General features: G+C 40.8%; 1 protein-coding gene across 1 annotated transcript in view; it reads right to left on the reverse strand.

Moving 5' to 3' along the window:
- The window catches only part of LOC117403951 (AT-rich interactive domain-containing protein 3A-like), a 115,020-nt gene extending 90,399 nt beyond the window's left edge, over nt 1-24,621 (reverse strand). The window contains exons 1-2 of the mRNA XM_034901807.2: nt 24,227-24,621; nt 22,617-23,294 (exon numbers count right to left, since the gene is read on the reverse strand). Of these exons, the coding sequence (XP_034757698.2) occupies nt 22,617-23,294; nt 24,227-24,265 (717 nt within the window). The 5' untranslated portion in view covers nt 24,266-24,621. The remainder of the gene's footprint in view (nt 1-22,616; nt 23,295-24,226) is intronic.
- Nucleotides 24,622-25,303: the final 682 nt, after the last annotated feature.

The raw sequence follows: 25,303 nt of genomic DNA on the forward strand, positions 1-25,303 counted from the left end.
TACAAACCATTCCTCAAACCCCCATGTTTTGTGAATAAGTATCTTTCAAATGACCCTGTTATTTTGTAACCCAGAGAAATAACTACATTATATACAATCAATACAGATATGCAAAAGAACGAAAAGATAATGTTGAAACATCTCCCCTGCCCTTAATAAAGTAATAAAGTCATAAACATGCACATACTGTTCATAGTACATGTGTAACGCACGTGATTACATTTGGAATGACCTTGGAGGTAAACCAACAAAGCATGTGCATGCGTGCGTGTGAGTGTGAGAGAGAGTGAGAGACAGATGCATAGTGTGAGAGAGTGAGAGACAGATGCATTGTGGTGAGAGAGTGACAGACAGATGCATAGAGTGTGAGAGAGTGACAGACAGATGCATAGAGTGTGAGAGAGTGAGACAGATGCATAGTCTGAGAGAGTGAGAGACAGATGCATAGTGTGAGAGAGTGAGACAGATGCATAGTGTGAGAGAGTGAGAGACAGATGCATTGTGTGTGAGAGAGTGATAGACAGATGCATAGAGTGTAAGAGAGTGAGAGACAGTTGCATAGTGTGAGAGAGTGAGAGACAGATGCATTGTGTGTGAGAGAGTGATAGACAGATGCATAGAGTGTAAGAGAGTGAGAGACAGTTGCATAGTGTGAGAGAGTGAGAGACAGATGCATTGTGTGTGAGAGAGTGAGAGACAGATGCATTTAGTGTGACAGAGGAAGAGATAAGTGCATTGTGTGTGAGAGAGTGAGAGATAAGTGCATTGTGTGTGAGAGAGTGAGAGACAGATGCATTGTGGCTAAATAATGCCATATGTACACAAGCCTAGAGACAGAGCAAGTGCAATTTAAGGACCTGGCAAATGAATGCTCAATGCAGAATGCTGTTCCTTCTTCTGTAGTATGTAGATGAACTGGTACCTCACCTAGATTTGGAAGTATCATAGATAACATCATCAAACTAAGGATAGTTGTATTGTATTGAACAATTTGACTCCCTCAGGGTCCTAGTATTCATTGAGTTCTGCTCTAAGGAAAACAAACTCCCAGCATTTCTTTTTGCTGGCTGCTGTTCTGCTGTTCTATTTGATATTCTTGTAAAGTGGAATTGTAAAAGTGAACAGTAGGATGGCTTTTATTCGCTCTCTCTGGTCTATTTCCATATGAAATATTTTGGGAATATCTGAGCAAAAGCCTGAAGTTAACAGTTTCCCCCTGGAGACACTGACCGGACATGCTCCTGCACAGGCATGTCTGCCACTACTGCTTCCTCTGAGAGCAGCTTTGGGGTGTATCTGCGAAGGTCTGGATTATAGACTGCAAGCCACCAGTGTCTGCCACTACTGCTTCCTCTGAGAGCAGCTTCGGGGTGTATCTGTGAAGGTCTGGATTACAGACTGCAAGCCACCAGATAATGCTGGTGTTTGAAAGGTAAAAGCTTTGAAACACTGCTGTAAGTGGCAGGGTTTGTAGAGAGTACTTTAATGGTGTAAAGATGGCTTTGACTTTATGACCCGTTCATAACACAACACATTGAGGGGCATGTGTCACTATCATTCTGGTAACACTTTACATTAAGTGTCTCTAATTACTGTGTCTTTACATAGTAGTTACATAGTAAATACATGTGCACCTGCAATGTTATTCTGCTTAGTTACAATGTACTTAATGTGTAAATCTTTTTGCATGATATATGCAAGTACACAATTGTATCAGAAAAGAGTTAGGGTTATGTGTAGCGTTAAGGTTAGGGGGGTTAGGGTTAGGGTTAGAGTTAGAGTTAGTGTTAGGGTTATATCATACACGATAATGTACTCATTAAGTAGCAGATATTGTATGTATGTATATTTGACTTTTTTAACCAGTAACCACCACCCACCACCCAGCCGGGTTTGTTTTTTGTATCATCCCCCAAATAATTTGTACAGCCAGTTGAATTTTAAGCAATGTTTGTGTCCTCCCTAAAGCCATTGCTATTGAGACATTTCATAAATCTCTTCCTTTTTTCACTCCCTTGTGCCAATGGAGACTCCCTGACCAAGTAAAGACTGTGTGTGCTGTATCTTTTATATTCTGTTATATGTAGCTCAAAGGTCACCAGATTCAGCTCAGGCTAAACAGAAACAAAGTGTCAGCAAGTTGATGTCAGATTTCGTGGCAGTGCACTCTGATTAAAACGGATCACATGACATTACAAGGACCTCATGTTTTAGTGCTGGATGCATTTGCACTTTTAATCAGTAACAAGGTGGCAGAACCTCTTTCATCTTTGTTTTTTCCACATCCTAGAACTAAGACAGAGGCATTCTAAGAGTAAAAAGAATCAATCAAAACAGCAGTTTCCCACAATTCATTTTTCTCTCAAATCTAATTCCTTGTTACAGCATACAGCACGCTCTATAGAGCAACGTTTCCCAAAGTGGGAGTCGCGACCCCAGTATGGGTCCCAGCAAGGTTTCTGATGGGTCGCCAAACAATCTAAAAAATATGACGTTCAGTTTCACTCTACAACTTTGTATGCTTATATTCAAAATAAATATAATTTGCATACAAATCATTAGCAGTAATTATGTAAACAGTGTATTGTTTTATCACCAGTCTTCTGCTTTAAATATGAACCAAAAAAATAAAGTATAAGGTGACATTTTACATGCGGTTACAGTTGTTAAAATGGATGCAAAACGAAACATGTCTAATCCTACTTGCAGCTCAAAGAAAAGAAATCGCAATTTCCATCTTATATTAACTTCAGTTTTTGTTACATTGGTGATGAGGTTGATCCACGTCCTCATGTGTCATTTGTTGTGAAGTACTGGCTCACAAAAGCTGAGGCGTCGCATCTTGAGACACGGCATCCAGATTGCGTTGAGAAGTGACACGAGCTGATCAATTAGCTAAACAGCAAGACGTTCTTAAAAAATCAGAGGAGATGAATGTATCCTACCTGGTTACAAAAAACAAAAGAAACTGCACAACTGACTGTTGTCGGTATGTTTGCAATGCTTGATGTTGAATTGAAAATTAAATCTGGTATTCAGTATGTTATTTATTTATTTCTTAGCAGACGCCCTTATCCAGGGCGACTTACAATTATTACACGTTATTTTTACATACAATTGCATTATTTTTTACACATTATTTTTACATACAATTACCCATTTATACAGTTGGGTTTTTACTGGAGCAATCTAGGTAAAGTACCTTGCTCAAGGGTACAGCAGCAGTGTCACCCACCAGGGATTGAACCCACAACCCTCCAGTCAAGAGTCCAGAGCCCTAACCACTACTCCACACTGCTGCCCTTGTATTATTTGTTTGTGTATTTATATGCACCTTTTAGCTAGAATAAAGCTTACAGTGTGCAATTTGATAAGCTGTACTGGTACATGAATTCCACACTGCTTCGAATATCATCTTACTATATTAAGCCCCATAGATGTAAATAGATATAAAACGAGATGGTGCTTATTTAGTTTTTAAAATAGCATCAATAAATACTTCCAGCTCGCAGTACATTCTGAAGCCATGTAGAAGAATCAGAAGAACCTGAGGTTACCTTCACAGCACAAAGCTAAATAAACCTGGTTTGTATTGACTTGAACCGGACCTCAATGTAACATTACTGACTGCTTCCCTTGGCTGGAGCTTGGTGCCCAATAACACTTCAAAGTGAGCCCTGTTTATTACAGCAGCGATGCCCAGGGATGTGGGTTCATGGTTTTTAATCCAGTTTTTTTTTCTTCTCCGTTGCTTTTTTTAAAAAAATGTACACTTCCTATAACCTTACAAAAATACTGGAGTACTGCTATCGCTAGTCAGCCAGTGAGAGTAACTGCCCGAGACCAGCCATTTCCACAGACCAATGACCCCTAATGCTCTAAATCAGAGCGGAAATGAAGCAGCACTCCCATCTTTACAGGACTGCTTTAGCAACCAGGCTCACCAAGCTCCCCCACATGGCAGAGAGGCATGTACATCAGGACTGTGTGGCTTTAAGAGATACAAAATACACCCTTGTGCAGTGAAGTTGTTTGTGTATATTTCACCATTGTTGTATAGCTTGCTTTGTCGACTGAATGAGATTCTAATCCAATGCAAAACAATTTGGTCATTAAATGTAAGTGTCACATACATATGAAGCAGGGCTGTCAGTTAAGCCTCCAAATAGCAATCTATTAATTAGGCACACAAAATATAATCGTTCAAAAAAATATCCATGATTGTAGCGCCCACAGAAATTGTCGCTCCTCCTTCAGACGTGATTATTTCAATATCACTGCTGTTCAGTAAAAGCTTGTGCAGAACAATGGAATGCGAGGGGTAATTAACTGTACTATAGCTTTGCGCGTGGTACTGTAGGAGTACAGGCATAAACATGTTTTATCAGCTGTGGGCGGCACTGGTTGTGCTTACATCGACTAGATGTGGTCATCAATCAGGAAACGCAGACGAGAACGCAACCCGTTTTGAAAAATACATCGGAAGAAAAATATACAAAACAGTATTATTCCCAGGTTTAAGAGTTCATTTTGAAGCACAAACTATATACAGTCATTTTGTTCAACGTGCACAATTTATTTACATGTTGTTTGCCAGGATACGAGCTTGTCAACCTGCTCTGGCTCCAAGACATCGAATACACAAGGGTGTGTACTTACAAAGCATTTTCATATGGAAGGCCATCCGGGTTTAAATCGTGACATTTAGTACTCATTTACAATATTTAGTATACGTTCTTATTTGACTTTAGTACGTGTTGTAATTCTAATTATGACACATACTAATTTGGCCAATCAGATTACTGAAAATGAAATGAGAACCAATGAATTTAAAGAAAAAAGTATGTGTAATAAATGATCCAATTAAAAGTCACCTTGTTGTGGTATATGGACTTGGCATTGGGTAAAGTCTAATGAAAGACGGATAGACCCTGAACGGAATAATAATAATAATACTGTAAAATGACCAGGCCCTATGTAGAAAATGCATAGTTAATTTACATTTATTTAGAACACATAGTATTTTATGTAGTTTGATTGGTCTAAATCAACACATGTGCTAAATATTTAAAATGCATACTAAATAACACGGTTTTGACCCGGATGACCTTCCATATTTTCAAAACTGATTCGCTGGTAGTCAGGATGGGACTAGCGAATCAGATGCTAGTTAACACTTAAGCCATAATAGAAGAACACACCCACTGCTTGTCTGGCAGAAATACTGTAACTAGCAAGGCAGGGTTCGGTGCAGTTTCGTTGATAAACTTAAATTATGTTATTAACTATGTGCGTTATAAAAATTTAATAGTAGCAGCTTATCACAGGATGGCTTGTGCGGTGACGTCAGACTCGGAACAGAAACACACAGAGTGGTAAGTGAATCGTGAATGGTGAATAGTGCTGTTGCGAACAAACGAAAAACGCTTAACAAAACAAACGGCGCATTGGCCAAAACAAATAGACGGACAAAACAGATGAACCGAAACCAAACAGCGGACAAACAAACAAGTACCGTGCTGGTGCTTCCAGCACGAAATAGCAATTGTTGTTTTACTTTAAAGTTTACTCCCTACTTTCTCTCTCCCGTTCTCCACTCTCGAACACACAACCCCGAGTGAGTGAAACATGCATTTATATATACAGTTGTGCTTGGATTCAATTATTAATTAATCATTCACTTGAATCTCAGCACGTGAACTAATTTGTGCAATCCCAGTGCTCACATACTATTACATACTTTATCTGCACGTGAAGTGATTGTGCAATCGCCGTGCCTAAATACAACTATATATTTTAACAACATTTGTGCTAAATATCCCACATTATATCCCGTGCACCAATATAGATACACCAACATTAACACGCCACATACAACATATAACACAATCTACACACAGGGGCGGGGCACACTGACACAAAGCCCTAATATGAAGTGAGGTATAAAACAAGAATCTCAATAACGTACATAATCTCCATGACCCCCAAATTATACACAGTATATATATATAAGATAAACGTACATATAGACGGACAGGTGCCTCCTTGCATTCACAGGATCTGCTTCTCTCAATGTAGACGAATGCCAAGCACTCACCAAACACTACCAATCACGCTTTCATATTTTATTTGCACAAATACATTCCTCTTCTGATTTGAAATGATTTAGACCCTCAACCATTTGTCTACAGGAAAATCATGGTATTAGCTGCAAGCCTATTGAACAGAATAAACAGCAGTAACTTGCTATTTGGGTACCTTTGTGCAGAAATGAACAAGATTCAGTCAGAAATTAGAAATTTAATCCTAAAGAGACAGGCAGAAAAAAGAAGGAATTTCTCATCAACTGTTACAAGCCCTCTCTGGCCTCATTGCAATAAAAATACCTAGCACCCCTTCCAATGCCTATAAAACTACATTAAGAATGTGTGTAGTTGTGTGAGTGTGTGTGTGTGTGTGGTTGTGTGTGTGTGGTTGTGTGTATGGTTGTGTGTGTGGGGGGGGGGGTTGTGGGTGTGTGTGTGTGTGTGCATGTGTGTGTGTGCGTTTGTGTGTGTGTGGGGGGTGGTTGTGTGTGTGTGGTTGTGGTTGTGTGTGTGTGTGTGTATATGTGTGGCTGTGGGTGTGTTTGTGTGTGTGGGGGGGTGGTTGGTGTGTGTATGTGTGTGGTTGTGGTTGTGGGTGTGTGTGGTTGTGTATGTGTGTGTGGTTGTGTGTGGTTGTGTGTGTCTGTGTGTGTGTGTGTGTGGTTGTGTGTGCGTGTGTGTGTGGTTGTGGGTGTGTGGTTGTGTATGTGGGTGTGGTTGTGTGTGTGTGTGTGTGTGTGTGGTTGTGTGTATGCGTGTGTGTGTGGGTGGTTGTGGGTGTGTGTGGTTGCGTATGTGTGTGTGGTTGTGTGTGTGGTTGTGTGCGTGTGTGTGTGTGGTTGTGGGTGTGTGGGTGTGGTTGTGGGTGTGGTTGTGTGTGTGTGTGTGTGGTTGTGTGTGTGGTTGTGTGTGTCTGTGTGTGTGTGGTTGTGGGTGTGTGTGTCTGTGTGTGTGTGGTTGTGGGTGTGTGGTTGTGTATGTGGGTGTGGTTGTGGGTGTGGTTGTGTGTGTCTGTGTGTGTGGTTGTGGGTGTGTGGTTGTGTATGTGGGTGTGGTTGTGGTTGTGGGTGTGGTTGTGTGTGTGTGTGTGTGTGTGTGTGTGGTTGTGTGTATGCGTGTGTGTGTGGGTGGGTAGAGGTGCATTCTCTGAAGGTCTAGATATCTACTGTGCATCACTCTTCATTACATCAAGGAATGCCTCTGGCTGAGGCCATGCAATTATGAAAATCTTGTTTTTGCGCCAGGGTGACGAGATGAACAATAACCTCTTAAACCAAACTCCCAGCTCACCTAGAGATGCCTGTTGGTGTTTGTGTGTTTAAAACATCAACTAACACAACTGAATCTGCCCATTTTAATTGACATGTGCTGCTGCTGCTGCTGGAAGACAAGATCAAAGACACACAAATTGCGGCCACTTTGTATCCTGAGAGTGGAGGTATTCCAAAGAGAAACTGTTTCCCATTTCAGTGAGAAGAAAAACACATCACAAACACTAGTTAACTAAGCTGAATTGATTCTGACAAATCGGCACATCCACTGAAACAGTACATTGCATTGCATCAGCTAATAACAGGCCAGCCTTTGTTTTTTACAATCTATTGAGCCTGACAGAGAGAACCATCGATAACTTCAGAATGCTCAATCAGAAGTCTAAGGTAAAACAGAGAAGTGGAGTAGACTTAGACAAACGTTTCAGCTAATGCCGTCTTCAGTAAAGTTAGAAATAAAACATGATGGTTCTACATGAGTAACACAAAAGGTGTTAATTTGGGAGGAAAGTCGCTCATTGATTTTTTTCCATTACCCAATAAGAATCATCATACGTTATATCTACTGCTTTTAATATGTTTCAGGTGACCGGTTGATAATAAATAAGCAATCATAAGCCTAACCAATCATAAGCTAGGACTTTGACTCACGAGGACTTTAATTATCTGATGAACCTGTGCTAACCAATGTCCATACCAAGTTTCGTAACATTAGAGACAACTGAATCTCTATATACATATAAACTGTGTGAAATACTACCTACAATTCCAGGTGTAATGGATGCAAGATAATGTCATACATGGGTGGATACATAACAAGGTGCTCTCGGAGTTAAAGTTGCCTTTGCTACCGAAAGACCACAGGTAATCTTAATGAAGCCTACAGCAATTTCACAGTAAGCCCAATTGGGAAAGGGGCCAATTAGAACCAGTTTATCAGCTTGTAACAGGTATGTACTTTTACTGTGTGTGTATCTGCAGAAAGACGAGAAAAGGAGGAGCTGCCTGCCCAAGGGTCACAGAAGGAGGAACTACCTGCCCAAGAGCCAGAGAGGGAGGAGTTGCCGTCCTGAGTACCTGAGAGGTAGGCGTTGCCGTCCTGAGTACCAGAGAGGGAGGAGTTGCTGTCCTGCATGCCAGAGAGGGAGGAGTTGCTGACCTGCTTGCCAGAGAGGGAGGAGTTGCCGTCCTGCATGCCAGAGAGGGAGGAGTTGTCATCCTGCGTGCCAGAGAGGGAGGAGTTGCTGTCCTGCATGTCAGAGAGGGAGGAGTTGCCATCCTGCATGCCAGAGAGGGAGGAGTTGCTGTCCTGCATGCCAGAGAGGAAGGAGTTGCCATCCTGCGTGCCAGAGAGGGAGGAGTTGCTGTCCTGCGTGCCAGAGAGGGAGGAGTTTCTGTCCTGCATGCCTGTTGTTGACAGCCCCACTGCCGGAGTGCCAAGCACTGTTGTTGCCAGCGCCACTGCCGGAGTGCCTCCCTCCAGTTCCATAGCTGGAGGGCCCCTGCCAAGCTATGCCAGCAGTAAACCTGGGGCAGAGCCCTAAGAAGGGACTATTGGAACACTCAGTTTAGAGGGGTCCCTGGGGTTGAACGGGCACCTCCTTACAGAAGCCCAGGGTCACCATGGGGGTTAAACGGACGACCCCATACAGAAGTCCAGTATATAGAGTGGAGCTAGTGTTGGGACCAGCTGGCATCAGGCAGCAGGGTGTGCCAGTGGTTGAGAGCGGCCCTGTCAGTCTGGTATTTAATAGAGGCCGGCTGAGCCTCAACATTCCCTCCCACCCACCAAGCAGGAGTTGCGGCCCTCCCGAGGGTCAAAGAAGGAGGAGCTATCGTCCCGACAGCCTGAGCAGGAGGAGCTGCCGTCTATGGGTCGGCTCCCTCGGTCCGTGCTTCCAGACACTCCACCATCATGTCTGGACCTGCTTAACCCCCAAAACAGAACCAGCTGAAGAATAGCGAATGTACTGGTGGTGCCATTCTGAGGGGGAGGGTATGTGACAGAGAGAGCCCCTGCGCTGGTTCTTGCACAAATGTGTGCAGCTGAAACGCGGAACAGGAGACGCGTTGCTGGGCAACCAATTGAGCAGTTAGGCTTGACCAGCGCTGAGCTGATCGGGAGGGGGGCAGTTTGTTTGGTTTTCTTTATTAAATATGACACTTGGGCTACCATTGCTGGTACCCTAGTGGCAGCACATGTGTGTCAAATAAATCTGCATGCCCGTAAGGTGTGTGGTGTGAGTTGTGAAGCTGCAGAAATGTCTGTTTTACAAAGTTATCACTCTTGAGATTTTCCCTTATTAAAAATCAATGCACAGTATCAGATACAGAAACATCTGCCAACCGATGACCAATTACTGAATCGTCCTTCTACCAGCATTGCCTTATGTAACAGGGCGGAGGCTGGGCGTTAACCAGCGACCCCAAAAAAGCGCGAGAGCGTCTTAGCCACTATGCAGAAGAGCCGGCTCGTCCGCATTCGTGGTTTTAGAGCTTTTAACCTCATCTCATCTCACCAACAGAGGGCACAATCCGCAACGGCAGTGTGTACACTTGCACACTGTGGCTGACACTGACTTGAAACAGGTGTATGCAGCTTTTATATTGTATACGTCACAATATAGCAAATACATGAACAGTGTGTGTGACATTTCCACGACCATTGTTTCCACTAATGGGGCTTACACTGAAGATTAATTACACAAACTTTCATAATGAAAGCTTGTCAGTGGGAGATAATTAATCACAAGACGATACTGTTAGGTGTTACATGTGATGAAAGTTTGAGATTTCTGAAGGGACTGTGAAAGATCTATACAACAAACATCTTGGCAATGTTAACAAGTTATATAATTCAATGTAACTGTCCATTCTGGGGTTAACATTACGATTGTATAACTGCGTACAATTCTATGCCACCCAGAGGAAATTAACAAATGAATTTCCATAACTGCCTGTTTTTAAAGGTCAGCCTTTATAAGCTGTGTTTCAAAGCACAATAGTTATCGTCTGAACTGAAGTGAACACAATGTTGCTATACAGTTTGATAACAATGTACACATTATCATACTGTAATATCAACCCTTTTCAAGCACCGGAGCGCTCCAGACTGCACTCAAGCTGAACCACTGTTACAGCGGATAACACGAGATTGTATGAAGGTCTCCTCAGGCTCAGTGTTTGTTAATATAGTAACATTAACCGCTTATTTTAATTTGACACTTTTCTAAACCTGTCTCTTTCTTTCCATCGTTGTCCCTGGAGGATCTGCATGTCCAGTGTGTTTGTAACAGCGCTGCGTACTGGTTTATCATGAAACTGCATGTCCAGTGTGTTTGTAACAGCGCTGCGTACTGGTTTATCATGAAACTGCATGTCCAGTGTGTTTGTAACAGCGCTGCGTACTGGTTTATCATGAAACTGCATGTCCAGTGTGTTTGTAACAGCGCAGCGTACTGGTTTATCATGAAACTGCATGTCCAGTGTGTTTGTAACAGCGCAGCGTACTGGTTTATCATGAAACTGCATGTCCAGTGTGTTTGTAACAGCGCTGCGTACTGGTTTATCATGAAACTGCATGTCCAGTGTGTTTGTAACAGCGCAGCGTACTGGTTTATCATGAAACTGCATGTCCAGTGTGTTTGTAACAGCGCTGCGTACTGGTTTATCATGAAACTGCATGTCCAGTGTGTTTGTAACAGCGCTGCGTACTGGTTTATCATGAAACTGCATGTCCAGTGTGTTTGTAACAGCGCTGCGTACTGGTTTATCATGAAACTGCATGTCCAGTGTGTTTGTAACAGCGCAGCGTACTGGTTTATCATGAAACTGCATGTCCAGTGTGTTTGTAACAGCGCTGCGTACTGGTTTATCATGAAACTGCATGTCCAGTGTGTTTGTAACAGCGCAGCGTACTGGTTTATCATGAAACTGCATGTCCAGTGTGTTTGTAACAGCGCTGCGTACTGGTTTATCATGAAACTGCATGTCCAGTGTGTTTGTAACAGCGCTGCGTACTGGTTTATCATGAAACTGCATGTCCAGTGTGTTTGTAACAGCGCAGCGTACTGGTTTATCATGAAACTGCATGTCCAGTGTGTTTGTAACAGCGCTGCGTACTGGTTTATCATGAAACTGCATGTCCAGTGTGTTTGTAACAGCGCAGCGTACTGGTTTATCATGAAACTGACCGCACTTGACTACATGCCACAGGAAAAGGGAATTCCCTGTTTGGTTGAAAAATAGACACCTGAGCTTTGGAATCAATTGCTTTTGTGATTCCAGAAACTAAATCCAAGACTAATTTGAAAACTACTGTTAAGACCCATCTGGTTATGATTACAGTGTGTGTGTGTGTGTGTGTGTGTGTGTGTTTGGGGGGGGGGGGGGAGCAGGTATTACTATCAATGTGAGGACAAAATTTGAGAAAATATCCCCACAACATTGGTTTTTCAGGAGTTACTATCTTTGTGGGGACATTTTCTCAAAGTTTGTCCTCACATTGATGTAATCCCCAATTTGTAAAACACGTTTTTAAGAACTAAATATGCCTTAAAAAAAAGGGCCAAAATATTTAGTTTGTTGTCAACTTTCACCCTGTGTGGAGTTTTGTCTGACTGTAGTTAGAAATAGTAAATAAAAATATAGTGGGAGTCAATGAGAAGTCCACACAGTAAACACAGGGACAAGGTCCAGCAGGCATTCCGTAATGGGGTGAAAGGTGCGAGCTTACCCCCACCTTCAATCACATTATGTTCACAGGAACACAGAGTTCTTTACAACGCAGGAAACAGTCACTTTGGTAACGTTCACAGGTATAAATGTTTATTTTGGCACTGGATACTGCACACAAATTTTGCAAAATACAACTGATGCGCACCGACTAGTAGGTTGTAAATAATAATCCTCTCTCTTCTCCTAAGGAAAGACACGGCATTAAATAATCTCCAGCCACACCTACTCCTAACAGGATTAATTATTCAATAAACATTTTCACATGGAATCATTTTATACAAAAATAAACTGTTTATTTAACATTCATACTTTTACAATAAAACATTCATATATTATACGTTAAACATGTTTCTTCTCATTTATACGTATTTGTTTAACCATGAATACCGTCTTTACAAACACGATTGTTAAACTATTATATTGTTTACTCATTATTATTATTATCATTATTATTATTATTATTTTTCCCTTAACTATTACCAGTAAAGACTGAATTAGCATTACCCCTTCCATTGGAAGATTACCAAACATATGGCTATAACAAAACCATTGTTCCACATATATAGCTACGTCGACTTCATTAATGGAAGTTTATTTAATAATTTGTAAATGATAGATAAGTTCAACTGCTGTTATCAAAGCCTATATCTCAAAGAGCTGGTTGTTACACAAACATTGGGCCAAGCTGAGCATTTCGTTTTGTTCTTTCAATTACTGAGACTTTAGCTGGTGCCAAGGCAACAGCAAACAGTAGAAGGCCTGAGTAAGCCTTTTTTTTATTACATTTGTATTAACATGGTGGTGTTTCATCACTGTGTGGTCAATGTATGCATGTCACAGTGGTCTGACACCCAATAACCCAGCAGTATGACATATGCCTCCCATGCTAGGGGAAGAACAGGGAACCGGGACATACTGTACAGTGTGCTGCTCCTGTTACTGACCTCAGTGACTGCTTTGTGCTGGTGGGGATTCTGTTGATTACACTGGATCCTAACCCTATAGGCTGCAGATAAGATTGAACACCAGTTAAAATTTCCCCTTGTCTTTACACTTGATCCTAACCCTATAGGCTGCAGATATGATTGAACTGTTTGGATAACAAGAGCCCCACACAAGCAAACCCCACTTAGAACATGAGAACTTTTCTGAATGAAAGGAGACCACTGCCCGTCCGATTCCTGGAAGCTGGTTGACCCCAAAACGTATTCAAGGATCCCAATGATTTTGCATCAACAATGTGGCTTGCTAACCCATTCCATACACATTCACTCTCTAAAAAAAGGGTCTCCTACCCTCTGTCCTTACTCTATCTCTACTTCATTTCTAACTGAGTCTTGCATGCATGCAACCACTGTTAGGGCACATTGACCAGTGATTTTGCATGGCTAAAAACCACTTGCCCTTTAAGGTACTGTTCTTTACCTTAATATTGTAATTGCGCTACAAAGATTGAGGTTGAGCCGGACTGATGGGTTAGGAAGGAGGGAGGGGGTGGGGGAGGATTGCTATTCCTGGAAACAGGAATATGTAATGCTGACCTGAAAACTAAGACACTCAGAGCTTGATTCTGCAACATCTTCCCTTCTATCATCCCTCACCCGGTGCCATCTGGAGCAAATCCTCTGACCAGCTATAGTTACTGGGTGCTGTATGTGTGTGTGTGTGTGTGTGTATATATATATATGTATATATATATATATATATATATATATATATATATATATATATATATATATATACTTAAAGGCTATATATATATATATATATATATATATATATAAACTTAAAGTATATATATATATATATATATATATATATATATATATATATATATATATATATATATATATAAACTTAAAGTATATATATATATATATATATATATATATATATATATATACTTAAAGGGTGGGCCAGGATTTGTATTTGCTTAATCTCAGAGTTAAAGCACTATAGCTCACATAATGGGAACTGTGAGTTTACCTTTGAATGTACTTTGTTTGTGTTTATTCAGAAGAACATTCAGTGAACATTCTAGATTCTGTGCTTTTAAATGAGTTCCCCCAGTAGGGGAGAATGGTGTGCTAACAAGGGACGAGCCTTGATGGGCCGAATGACCTTTTCTTGTTCCCAAACTTTTTTTATGTTCTTATTTATAATGATCACTTTTAGATACCCCATTGCAAGTTTATATATATATATATATATATATATATATATATATATATATATATATATATATATATATATATATATATTGTGAGACAGCAGGGAGGGGAGGGGATTAAAGCCTCCCTGAAGAAATTAATTGTATTTTGGTTTATTGTTTTATTGTTTCATTGTTTAACTGTTGTATTGTTTAATTATCCCCTGCACCTGGGTGGTAATTGAAAATTGTGACCAGGTGCAGGGTATAAAGGACAGGCAGTCAGATTATTCAGGGCTGTGAAGGAGAAGGAGGTAGGAGAGGTGCGCTGCTTCCTGGCAGTCAAGAGGTAAAAAGTGTGCTGTATGAAACCTGTGTGGTTTTTGGTTTATTGTGTTTGGTGGGGGAAACGGCTTAGCCGTCCTGCGAGTTAGTCAGGGAATAACCTGTGTAATCAGCGCTCCAAAATCGGAGTTAGGTGTTTATTTCGTGTTTGTTTTATTTTGTGAATTAAAAAAAAATAGCGCATCGGCACATAAAAATCCATTTCAGTGTGTTGGGTCGTATTTTTAAAGGGGCAACAAACCCGTGAGTGGTGCAAGTCTTCCAATATATATATATATATATATATATATATATAAATTTCTTTTTTTTTTTTTTTCTAGGTGACATTTTGTGTGCCAGTCTTTCCATTAGATTCGGCTCTATTTATACTGGGGGGAGAGACGAGAGGAGGGGAGGTTGTTTAGTAAATAAGGGTCATTTTTGCAAGAGGCTGCAAGAATTCCAGGGCAAAGCAATTCAAATGTAACACCAGCACCGGGGCCGCTGTTTAAACAGGTTAGACGACCTCTGCTTTAATGGAAAAAAAGAACATCTGCAGTGAAAACGCAGGGCCTGAATGGTGTATTGTCCTGTTTCACAGACTACTTTATTACTGCTTCTCGCTTGAGTTATGGAGTACGTTCTTGGCATGCTTTCTCCTGCACAGCTCCAGTGAAGAGTGACACTTCAGCAAACATAGCCTTCAAATTCAATAACCCCCAACCCCCACTCAAATCCCTGTGCCTCCTTCTATAACCACCTAGTCAGCTGTCACTGCAGTATTACTGATATCAAATTAATAGCACAGCCATAGAATTTAGCCTTCTGATGACGTGGCAAAGCTAAAAACTGAAGTTCAGCTGTCAAGTGCTGTTACAGACTCCAGTCAACCCCCTGGTGTGGACTGAAATCCAGCTCTTGGCCATATGTGGAACTTACTGCAGGCATGTGTTTCAGCTCCATGGGACCCTACGCTGGGTGGCTTAATTTGGGTTCCCACCTCTGACTTACAAAAAAACAGATCACCAGAGTCATTTCATACAAAACTAAATAAATAAATCATATACTTTCATATTTAATGTCCCAGGAAGTCTTACAGATTTCCCAGGACAGCTGCCTCAAAAAGAGAACAATCCAGGCAAAACCAGAACGGGTGGCAACCCTAGGCTCAATGGACCCTCAGGTAAATATTAAATCTACAAGCAAACTGCAGAAACACAGGAGCCTCGAGTGTAAGGCAATAGAATGTCTTGGTATTGGAAAGTAGGAAAGACCATTACACGGTTGTTTGTGTGTGTGTGTAGGGGCACTTTCAGAGGGGAGTGGGGTTCAATTCATGCACACATGTGAGGGGTATTAAGTTGGGGGAGGGAGGCACAAATACTCCTCCCTCAGGCAGGCTCTTAACACAACACTACTGGAGCAAAGAAGCAGAGTGATTGATCATCTCTTAAAGTTCCTGCGCTGTTATGTGTTGATACAAGCAGGGCTTACTGAAGTGACTGATGTATTAAAAGATGCTATAAAGCAGCAATCTGCAACCTTTGGCCTGCAGGCCAGATCAGGCCCTGAGGAGTGGCCAGTGTGGTGGAAGGCCTTGCCATAAAAGAAGCTGTGTGCACCCACTTCACATGCAGGGCTTGTCAACCACAGCTGCTTTAAAACGCTCAGGTTTACTAGATTATTTTCAGGTGGTATCAGTACCTGGAGGGAAGTTCCTTTTTTTTTTGTCAGCACCAATATGCCTTGAGAGCCACTTGAGCTTACGTTTGGAAAGGACACAAAGCAAAGCCCTCTGATTTTTCTTTTTTTTTCTACATTTACAAATCGATATGGCAATTTTATAAGCAAATGTTTTGTACCGCGCTGCACTCCTAACACAGCAGACAAAGGCGATTTGCAGCAGCAGCAGACTCAAATTTTCAAAAGGAAAAAGAGGAATGGCTTAATTGAGGCCTCTTGAGTGACCACCATGCACTGTACCCGTAGCTGCCCCCTTAGTAAATGGGTGTTTATGGGAAGAGCCATTCTGTGAGTTTTCATGTTTGCAAAACACTGAGTGAGAGGGAGATGCGGACTGATCCAATGCAATCCCAAACAAAGGTTCAGGAAGAGCTGATTGCAATGAAAAGGGGATTACTTTTCACGTCGAGTAAACATAAATACAATTGTATACCAGATGTTATCCGGCAGAGTTAGATTACAGTGGGATTCAGCTCAGCCCACTGTGGCGCTGTCACTGTTATTTGGTGTTTCTCATACAGTCAGGTGCTGCTGTGTCGGGACAAATGAACTGCATGAGTATGCATCAGGTCCAGCCTGATTGGTGCTTACATTAAAAACCTCTGGCACCAACTGTCTCTATCAAAACAAAACAACGAGAGAGGCCAGCAAACACCCTTTCTGGGATTTCCATGACGATAAGAGATTTAAAACACATTGTTAATGCTGCACGGCGCTCCTCCACACATTTCAGTTGGGCACTGACAGTGAAGCCAGAGTGTGCTTATAAAATAGGAATACAATTGAAATGCAAAGCTGCTTCTATATTATTTGTGAAGTGTGATATTATTGAACCTAGAGTTTAACAACAACATCCTCATATATATGTGTGTGTGCGTGTTTGTGTGTCTGTGTGTGTGTGGGTATGTGTGTGCGCGGGTGTGTGTGTGTGTGTGTGTGTTTGTGTGTGTTTGTATGTGTGTGTAAAAGGAAATACACAATTTTTTAAAGATTCCCATTTTTTTAACCTGAAAATAGTGAAAAATAAAATCCCCAAAAACCCAAATTACAGTGAGCAGAAATTATATCATAGTGAACCCTAAAGCAAGTTTTAAACACCATGAAGTTAACAGCATTGTTAAACACTGCAAACAATGCAGCTTCCATTAACCCTACAGACTGCCCAATGCTGCTTCTATTTTATTGTATTTTACTGTATCACTCCTCTGGTAAGATGTGACTGTGGCGGCATCATATATATATATAAATCTATATAATTTACTTGTTATGTTCTCCGTCATTCAGTCCTGTCCCCGCTAATATAATTATACCACACTTTTAAGTGTTACTGTACTTTAAAGCAATAATTGTGCCAAGAGAAATTGGATCACATCTATTAAAGCGGAGCTGCCTGTCGGGCTTCCTGCAGCTGTAGCATCTGCCTGCACTGCTGTGGGGTTCATTTCTGCTTTGTAACAGTTTGGCTGCCTGCCTGCACGTTCAGCCAGAAAGGGAGATCCCTGCGTTTTTGGGTGTGAGCCAGACTGGAATGCCACCAGACCCAATTTCCTGCTCTCTTGAAAGCTCCCTGTGTCTTTCTTTGTCACCAAGCCAATCAAACCAAAACAAAGAAAAGGAGGCTTTATCAAAACCCCTAAACCGCTGTGGACAAGCCAAAACACAGCACCTTAACCCTTTCAGGATCTGTCGTTTCCTGCGTCTCCCGCTCTGGAAGTTCTTAACCCTTTCATGCTCTCTCGTTTCCCTGCATTGTTTACAGCTCTGGAAGTTCGTAACCCTTTCATGCTCTCTCGTTTCCCTGCATTGTTTTCAGCTCTGGAAGTTCGTAACCCTTTCATGCTCTCTCGTTTCCCTGCATTGTTTACAGCTCTGGAAGTTCGTAACCCTTTCATGCTCTCTCGTTTCCCTGCATTGTTTACAGCTCTGGAAGTTCGTAACCCTTTCATGCTCTCTCGTTTCCCTGCATTGTTTACAGCTCTGGAAGTTCGTAACCCTTTCATGCTCTCTCGTTTCCCTGCATTGTTTACAGCTCTGGAAGTTCATAACCCTTTCATGCTCTCTCGTTTCCCTGCATTGTTTACAGCTCTGGAAGTTCGTAACCCTTTCATGCTCTCTCGTTTCCCTGCATTGTTTACAGCTCTGGAAGTTCGTAACCCTTTCATGCTCTCTCGTTTCCCTGCATTGTTTACAGCTCTGGAAGTTCGTAACCCTTTCATGCTCTCTCGTTTCCCTGCATTGTTTACAGCTCTGGAAGTTCGTAACCCTTTCAGGTTCCTCTCATTTCCCTGCATTGTTTACAGCTCTGGAAGTTTGGAGTATTAATATAGCTTTGTAAGATTAACAGTTTTATTTTTCAATTAAAGACTGGAGTAAAACGCTTTGGAAATAAGTTTAATGAAATACTATGCAATTTATTAAGGTTTTTAAAAAAGTACAGTGACATTACCTATTCTCAGATTACAAGACGTATAATATTTTTTGACCAAGCAAGATGTTTTTGCAAGGAGAATACAAGCTCCTCTCTTGCAAGCTGACTGGCACGATATCACTCTGTGTGAATCATACAGGAAGCAAAACAGAATTAAATAGCCTTGATGGTGTTTTCTACGTGTGCTTTAAAGGTAAAACTCTTCTTAAATACATAAATATTTTATTTTAAAACTCCAATGAGTCAATGTGGTTTGCATTTGCAGCTTGTGAATACAATGGCAGCTGGCTCCAGTTACTGTCTAATCAATATGTATCAGACCTTCCTCCATCAAAGTACTGTATCTGAAGAAGACACAGTGTTAAATACTGCATTCACATACAACACGACTGCATTCACATACAACACGACTGCATTCACATACAACACGACTGCATTATCTCCCTGTAAAGTTCATTAAAGACTGGAGGTAACACTTTGAAAATATGGCACTTTGAAAATTTGGCATATTCCTTTACTGCGACAAAATCCTGTTTGCTTTATTGATTTGTTTATTTGTGTAGTGCAGAGCAGCTGTTTTATTTATTCTAATGACTGAAATTCAATTAAACAGATGCTGTGTAACCAGAAATGTATTCTTGCTAATTTAGCATTTAACATGAATTGGTTGACATTATCTTAATTTCCAATACATAAAAAAGTTAGAAAAAGGATAACTAATGAATTATTATACAAACCCTAATTATTTTGGCTACATTTCAGTTTTTACATTATTTGTTTGTTTCATTTAGTCTGAAATGATCACTGCATTCTGGTCACCTCGACAGTCTTCAGTTTAAACTATTACCTGTGGAAAAAAAGCAGCTAATTCACTGCTAGCTTCTGTGCACACTGCAATGCTATATTGACCCTCTAAGCCAATTCCAGATCAACCAATTTAGCAAGGTTTTGAGAACCAAAATACGTCAAAAATAACAAGTTATTGGAGCGCATCTGTCTATTGACTTGCCAGCTAATTGGAAGCACATGCAAAGCGTTGATTTACTTAACAGAGGGCTGAAATGCACAGGGATGTCATAATTACCCTATAATGAAAAACAGGTGGAGAAGCAATAGCTAATCACATTGTATTGATATTTAAAAGTAACCCATGATACTGCTGTGCCTGCCTTTAGCTGCCTTAAAAACCATAAAGCCTCTATAGGCAACTGCAACATCAGGTGATGTGTATGAAAGTTGAGGTTTGCTCATTTGGACATCCCTTATCTGTATATCTACTAATTATTAATTAGGTCATAAATAAATGAAGACATACTCTCAGCATTCTACAGTACACAGAGGCATACACTGTAGTTAATCTCTAGAATCTTTTTTTCTAGTATTTAGGTTCTATAAAGAATCATTTTAGACTTAACAGAGGGTATATAATGTTGTGCTGAATATAAATGCATTACGCAATAAAACATGCTCCTCACAGATTGCATTACTTTGACAACCTGCCTTGTGGTTGGACTTTGACTATTCGTACTTGATATACATTAGCAGTTTTCAGGTACTTGACTTGAGTTTTCTTTTTTTTTTTTTTTTTATAAATTTAGTCGTTGCCAATTATTTTTATTATTTTCTCCCTAATTTGAAAATGGCTAATTATTTTTAGGCTCAGCTCACTGCTACCACCCCTGCGCTGACTCGGGAGGGCGAAGACAAACAAACGCTGTCCTCCGAAGCGTGTGCCGTCAGCCGACCGCTTTTTTTCATACTGCGGACTCACCATGCAGCCACCCAAGACCTACAGCGTCGGAGGACAACGCAGCTCTTGGGCAGCTTACAGGCAGCTTACAGGCAAGCCCGCAGGCGCCCGGCCAGACTACAGGGGTCGCTGGTGTGCGGTGAGCTGAGGACACCCTGGCCGACCTAACCCTCAAGGAATAGCCTGGAGTCGAACTCGCTACGTCCAGACTATAGAGCGCATCCTGCACTCAACACGGAGCACCTTTACTGGATGCGCCACCCGAGAGCCCCATTGATTTGAGTTTTCTGGACAGGTACTGTAATACTCCAACCACACACCTGAATGAAGTAGACTTTTTTATGTCTGCAATTTCTACAGAGCTGCACTTCAAACACTGGGTGAGCTACACAAACAGACAAAAACAGATACGCAGCAAAATGCTAAGCAGTGTTTAACCTAAAACATGAACATAATCAGAAAACACCACGACTGGATCTTCAATCACTGCACGAAACACAAATGATTCCTGCTGAACTTGAGCGCAAAACATCCACTTTCCCAGCACTAATCAAGTCGCACCATCGTTTAGTGCTGCTCGAGGTCTGCTAAAGAGTGTTAAGCAATGTGCCTTTGTGAGTAATATGGATTAATAATGTCCATGGAAACAAAGAGTGCTATCAACTGAATGAAACACGCCCTACTGTAGGAGGAGGCGTTAGTAATCAATCTATAAATGTTTGGTGTCAAAACAGCTCTCTGACCGGTATAGCACTGTATATTCTGGTTCACCACAGGTGACATGAACAACATATTATCTGTTTTGATGTAGATATTAATATTTACAAATCTGACCTACGCCAGGTAATGTTTGTGTGCACACACATGCTGACTAATTGTTACTTGAACATTGCACACCTTCATATTTCACTGGAACTTGATTCAGGTAGATTCTGGGTGTACAGTGCAGCACATGCAATGCTGTGTATTCAGAGGTAATGGGGTGCTATTATGGTGAAGTCATACTGTATGTTGTACATACAGTATGATATGTTGTGCACATGATGTGCATTTTAGTGACAGACTTCCACACTTTCACTACAGTACTGCACTGGAACTGATCTATCCATTCAGAAACACATCATTGCATAAATATGCTGCTGATAACGAAACATGAAACTCCTCTAAGGGTTTGATTAGGGCAACAGCCAGAGAAAGGTCGCGATCAATACACATTAGTTAATTACCACCAGTGTGATAACATTTCACATTGTAAAATTTCTATGACAATTTTCAAACTTTGGATTTGAATTTGAAATGAAGTTAAGTTGTTTAATGTGTGGACTACTGCTGTTAGTTTTAATTTTGGACTTCAGGTTAGGTTAACTAACAGCTCTAGCCTACACATTATAATATAGACAACTAGCTAAATTCAACAGGCATGGGTTTTAAGATGAGGATATGATACATGTGCAATGTATACAGTAAAATCATATTCCTTTGGTTAAATGATAAACGCACATTTTATCTGTAGCTAAACTGCTGTCTAAAACACTGCATGCTACAGAATGTAATGAGTATAGCTGCTGTTCATTCTGTTTTATTCTGTGAGTGCACGCTACAAACAAATTAACAAAATATGTGTTGATAAAATTGATACAAATACATGTTTTTCTATCTATCTATCTATCTATCTATCTATCTATCTATATCTATAGCTACATCTATCTATCTATCTATCTATAGATAGATAGATAGATAGATAGATATATGATTAAAAGCCGAACCCTTAATCAAACACATAGTGTATTATAACAACTCTATTTGTGTATCCATACTTAGTTTGGTAATAGTTTTGTGCATAGAGAGTGAAGCGGCAGCCCCTCTTTCTATAATTACATCAGAGAACTTAAATAACTATCTGGCGGGATGTAGACTGGACCAAAGCGTTATTGCTCTATTTCACGCAATTACAAAAACGAAATGGAATGACATAACTGAACGTGAAGTGAAACTCTCCAAAGTGCTTGATATTACCATGCCTGTGTTACTTTATTGTCACCTATATGAAACCGAGTGATCAAAGGTCCGCAGTATTAAACTTTTTTTCATTTGCACCCAATTATTAACGAGCGTAATCTTAGCCTACCTGTTTGAATTGCTCCTCGTAAGTCCATTCGTGGTGCTGGGACTGCCCTTGCTGTTCCAGCCCCGTGGGAGAATCTGATTGTCCGGGAGTAGCGTACTGAGGCTGCCCCACCGTGGAGAGTACATGCACAGGGGTCCCCTTTGGAGACAGTCCGGCCGCCGCTTGAACTGGACGACGGGGCTGAAAGTGCGGTAGATCTGCTTCCATGGCTTCATCTTCAGACCCTTCATCGCCCAAATCCTGATCTTCCAGGTCGTGCTCTTCGTCTTCCATACCGTGATCCCCTTCGAGATCATCGTCCAGATCTGCGTCCTCTGGGTCCGGAAGCCCGTGCGCAATGTGAAGTGCTTGCTGCCGAACCGCCGCGCTAGCCCTTGGGTCTGCATCCGGCGATACTGCAGCTGCAAATGAGCCGCGCACAGCTGCCTGGTAGTGCCGGAAAGCTAGGGCTTGCTGCTTTATCTGTGTCTCCACCATAGACCGGATCTCTTTCTCCTTCTCCGTCTGCCGGAGCTTCTCCTCGAGAGCCAGGCGAGCTGCCTGCTGCCGCTGGAGGTTTTCCATTACAGCCTCCAGCTTCATCCCGCCGCTGGTTTGGTGAGACTGGGAGCCGGGGAAGTGGCTGTGCGCGGTAGAGACGAGGAGAGGCTGGGCGTTTACAGAAGAGAAAGCCGCTTGCTGGAACGGGTGAAAACAGACAAGACAAGCAGTCAAATCTACTGTTTATGGAAACAAACTGCAAGGGGCTAGCGGAGATGTCAAAGGATAACTGAAAAAAGAAAAGCAAAACAAAAAGCAAAAATAACAGAATAGATATAGCTATCGTATCATAGCGGAGCTCTGAAATAAATGTGTATGCTTACACATGTATTAAAACGAAAATAATTTAATTACCACCCCATTCAAGTGTTAGCTTGTGGATATAAATAAACCAGTTACACAGTTTTGTTTACGCGTAACTTTTCAATTCAACATTTGGGGACAGCAAGTGACTGTCAAAAAAGTGAAACCCGATTTAAAGATAATCTATATTAATACATTACTTAGTTATTTTAAAACTCCACCAAGTCTTTTTATATAATGGCTTAATCCGACAGGATTCAAAGCATTAAACTTTCTCAAAATAACTTTCCTAGGTTTACAGTGTGGTTTGCATGAACAAAAAAAGCAACAACCTTAATTGTAATTTAAATATAGGGTATATATATATATATGTGTGTGTGTGTGTGTGTGTGTGTGTGTGTGTGTGTGTGTGTGTTGTAACATGGATTCATAGTGTGGTTAATAGCCAATAACAACAACAACAACAACAACAACAACAACAATAATAGTAAACTGTTGTTACATTTAAACGACAGGGCTAATAATCATACAATAAGCTTTAGACTTGCCTACTGTCTAAAATACAACATTAGCTATCATGTCCAAGCAAAATTAATCAGTAATCAGTTTGTTCCCACATTTTTAAAAAAAAAAGTACATACATTTACTGATTTACTAAAACCTCCGTCAGATTTTAATAAAAATAAACACAAAACTACAATGAAAAAAGTTCCACCTCCATATACGACACAATCCCACTTTATCTAAATGAAAGAGCGAACGCTTACCAGAGCAGATTTTGTTGCTACAGTAGTGTTATCAACCATGCTTCTTCTCCCGTTGATTGTAACGCAATATTTAAATGTTTAAAAAACAAAAACAAATTCCTTTACAATAACAATAGAAAAAAAGTTTGCTTTATTTCTGAACATTGAGAACGAGGAAATGATATTTTTAAAAGATATTCGCTGTGTCCTAAACTAAAGCCCCGAAGGTTTTGGCAACAAGTGGCAGCCCAGCCAGAATGACCTCTTCTGCGAGAGATCAACCCTTCTGCTCCCATTTGCTAACAACACGTCAATGGAGTGATAAACAGGGAGGGCAGGGTCTAGTGACAGCCAAGGAAACACAGTTTAACAAGCACAAACAGGGAGCTGGATTCTGTACCTGGTAGTGTAATGACAGGGAGGCTCTACAGACACGCGCATTGCCGTTCCTACTGTGCAGTAATCAAATGACTCATCACATCCTTTAACATGGCTCGTGATGTCGCAACGACAGCGAAGTAGTCCAGAATATTTTAAGGTAGGGCAGTCAGTAAGGGCATTATTTGACAGACACATTATTATGTATTTATTTATTATACAATTCAAATCAAAATGAATTGCTACACAGTTTAATTTTGCGTAAAAATACATATTTGTTTGATTTTGCTATATGTATATTATAAAATGATATAAAACGAATATGAATAAGTTAATTTGTCGATTGTAAACATTAGAAATAAATAATACATAAAGAGTTTGAAAAATACCATCAATCCACACACTACTAGTATTCAATTTTAATTGTGACAATACTGGCTTTTAAAACAAAAGTTCCTAAGAACAAACCAAACAACAAGTGGGCGTTTTATGCAGTGTTAGCAATACATGATTGCATGTTTGAATTGCTGTCTTCAACATGTTCTTTATTAGACTTTAAACTTTAGAATGTAATGGTCTAATTGCTGGCAGTTTTGTGTATGTGTGACGCCTTGGATCCTTATACAAATGCAATGTGTTTGCTTTGTGTTGTACAGTGCTTTGAGATACTATTTGTATGAATGTCGCTGTATAAATATTATATATATATATATATATATA

This window comes from Acipenser ruthenus, chromosome 2 (assembly GCF_902713425.1).
Source record: "Acipenser ruthenus chromosome 2, fAciRut3.2 maternal haplotype, whole genome shotgun sequence".
NCBI classification, from domain to species: domain Eukaryota; kingdom Metazoa; phylum Chordata; class Actinopteri; order Acipenseriformes; family Acipenseridae; genus Acipenser; species Acipenser ruthenus.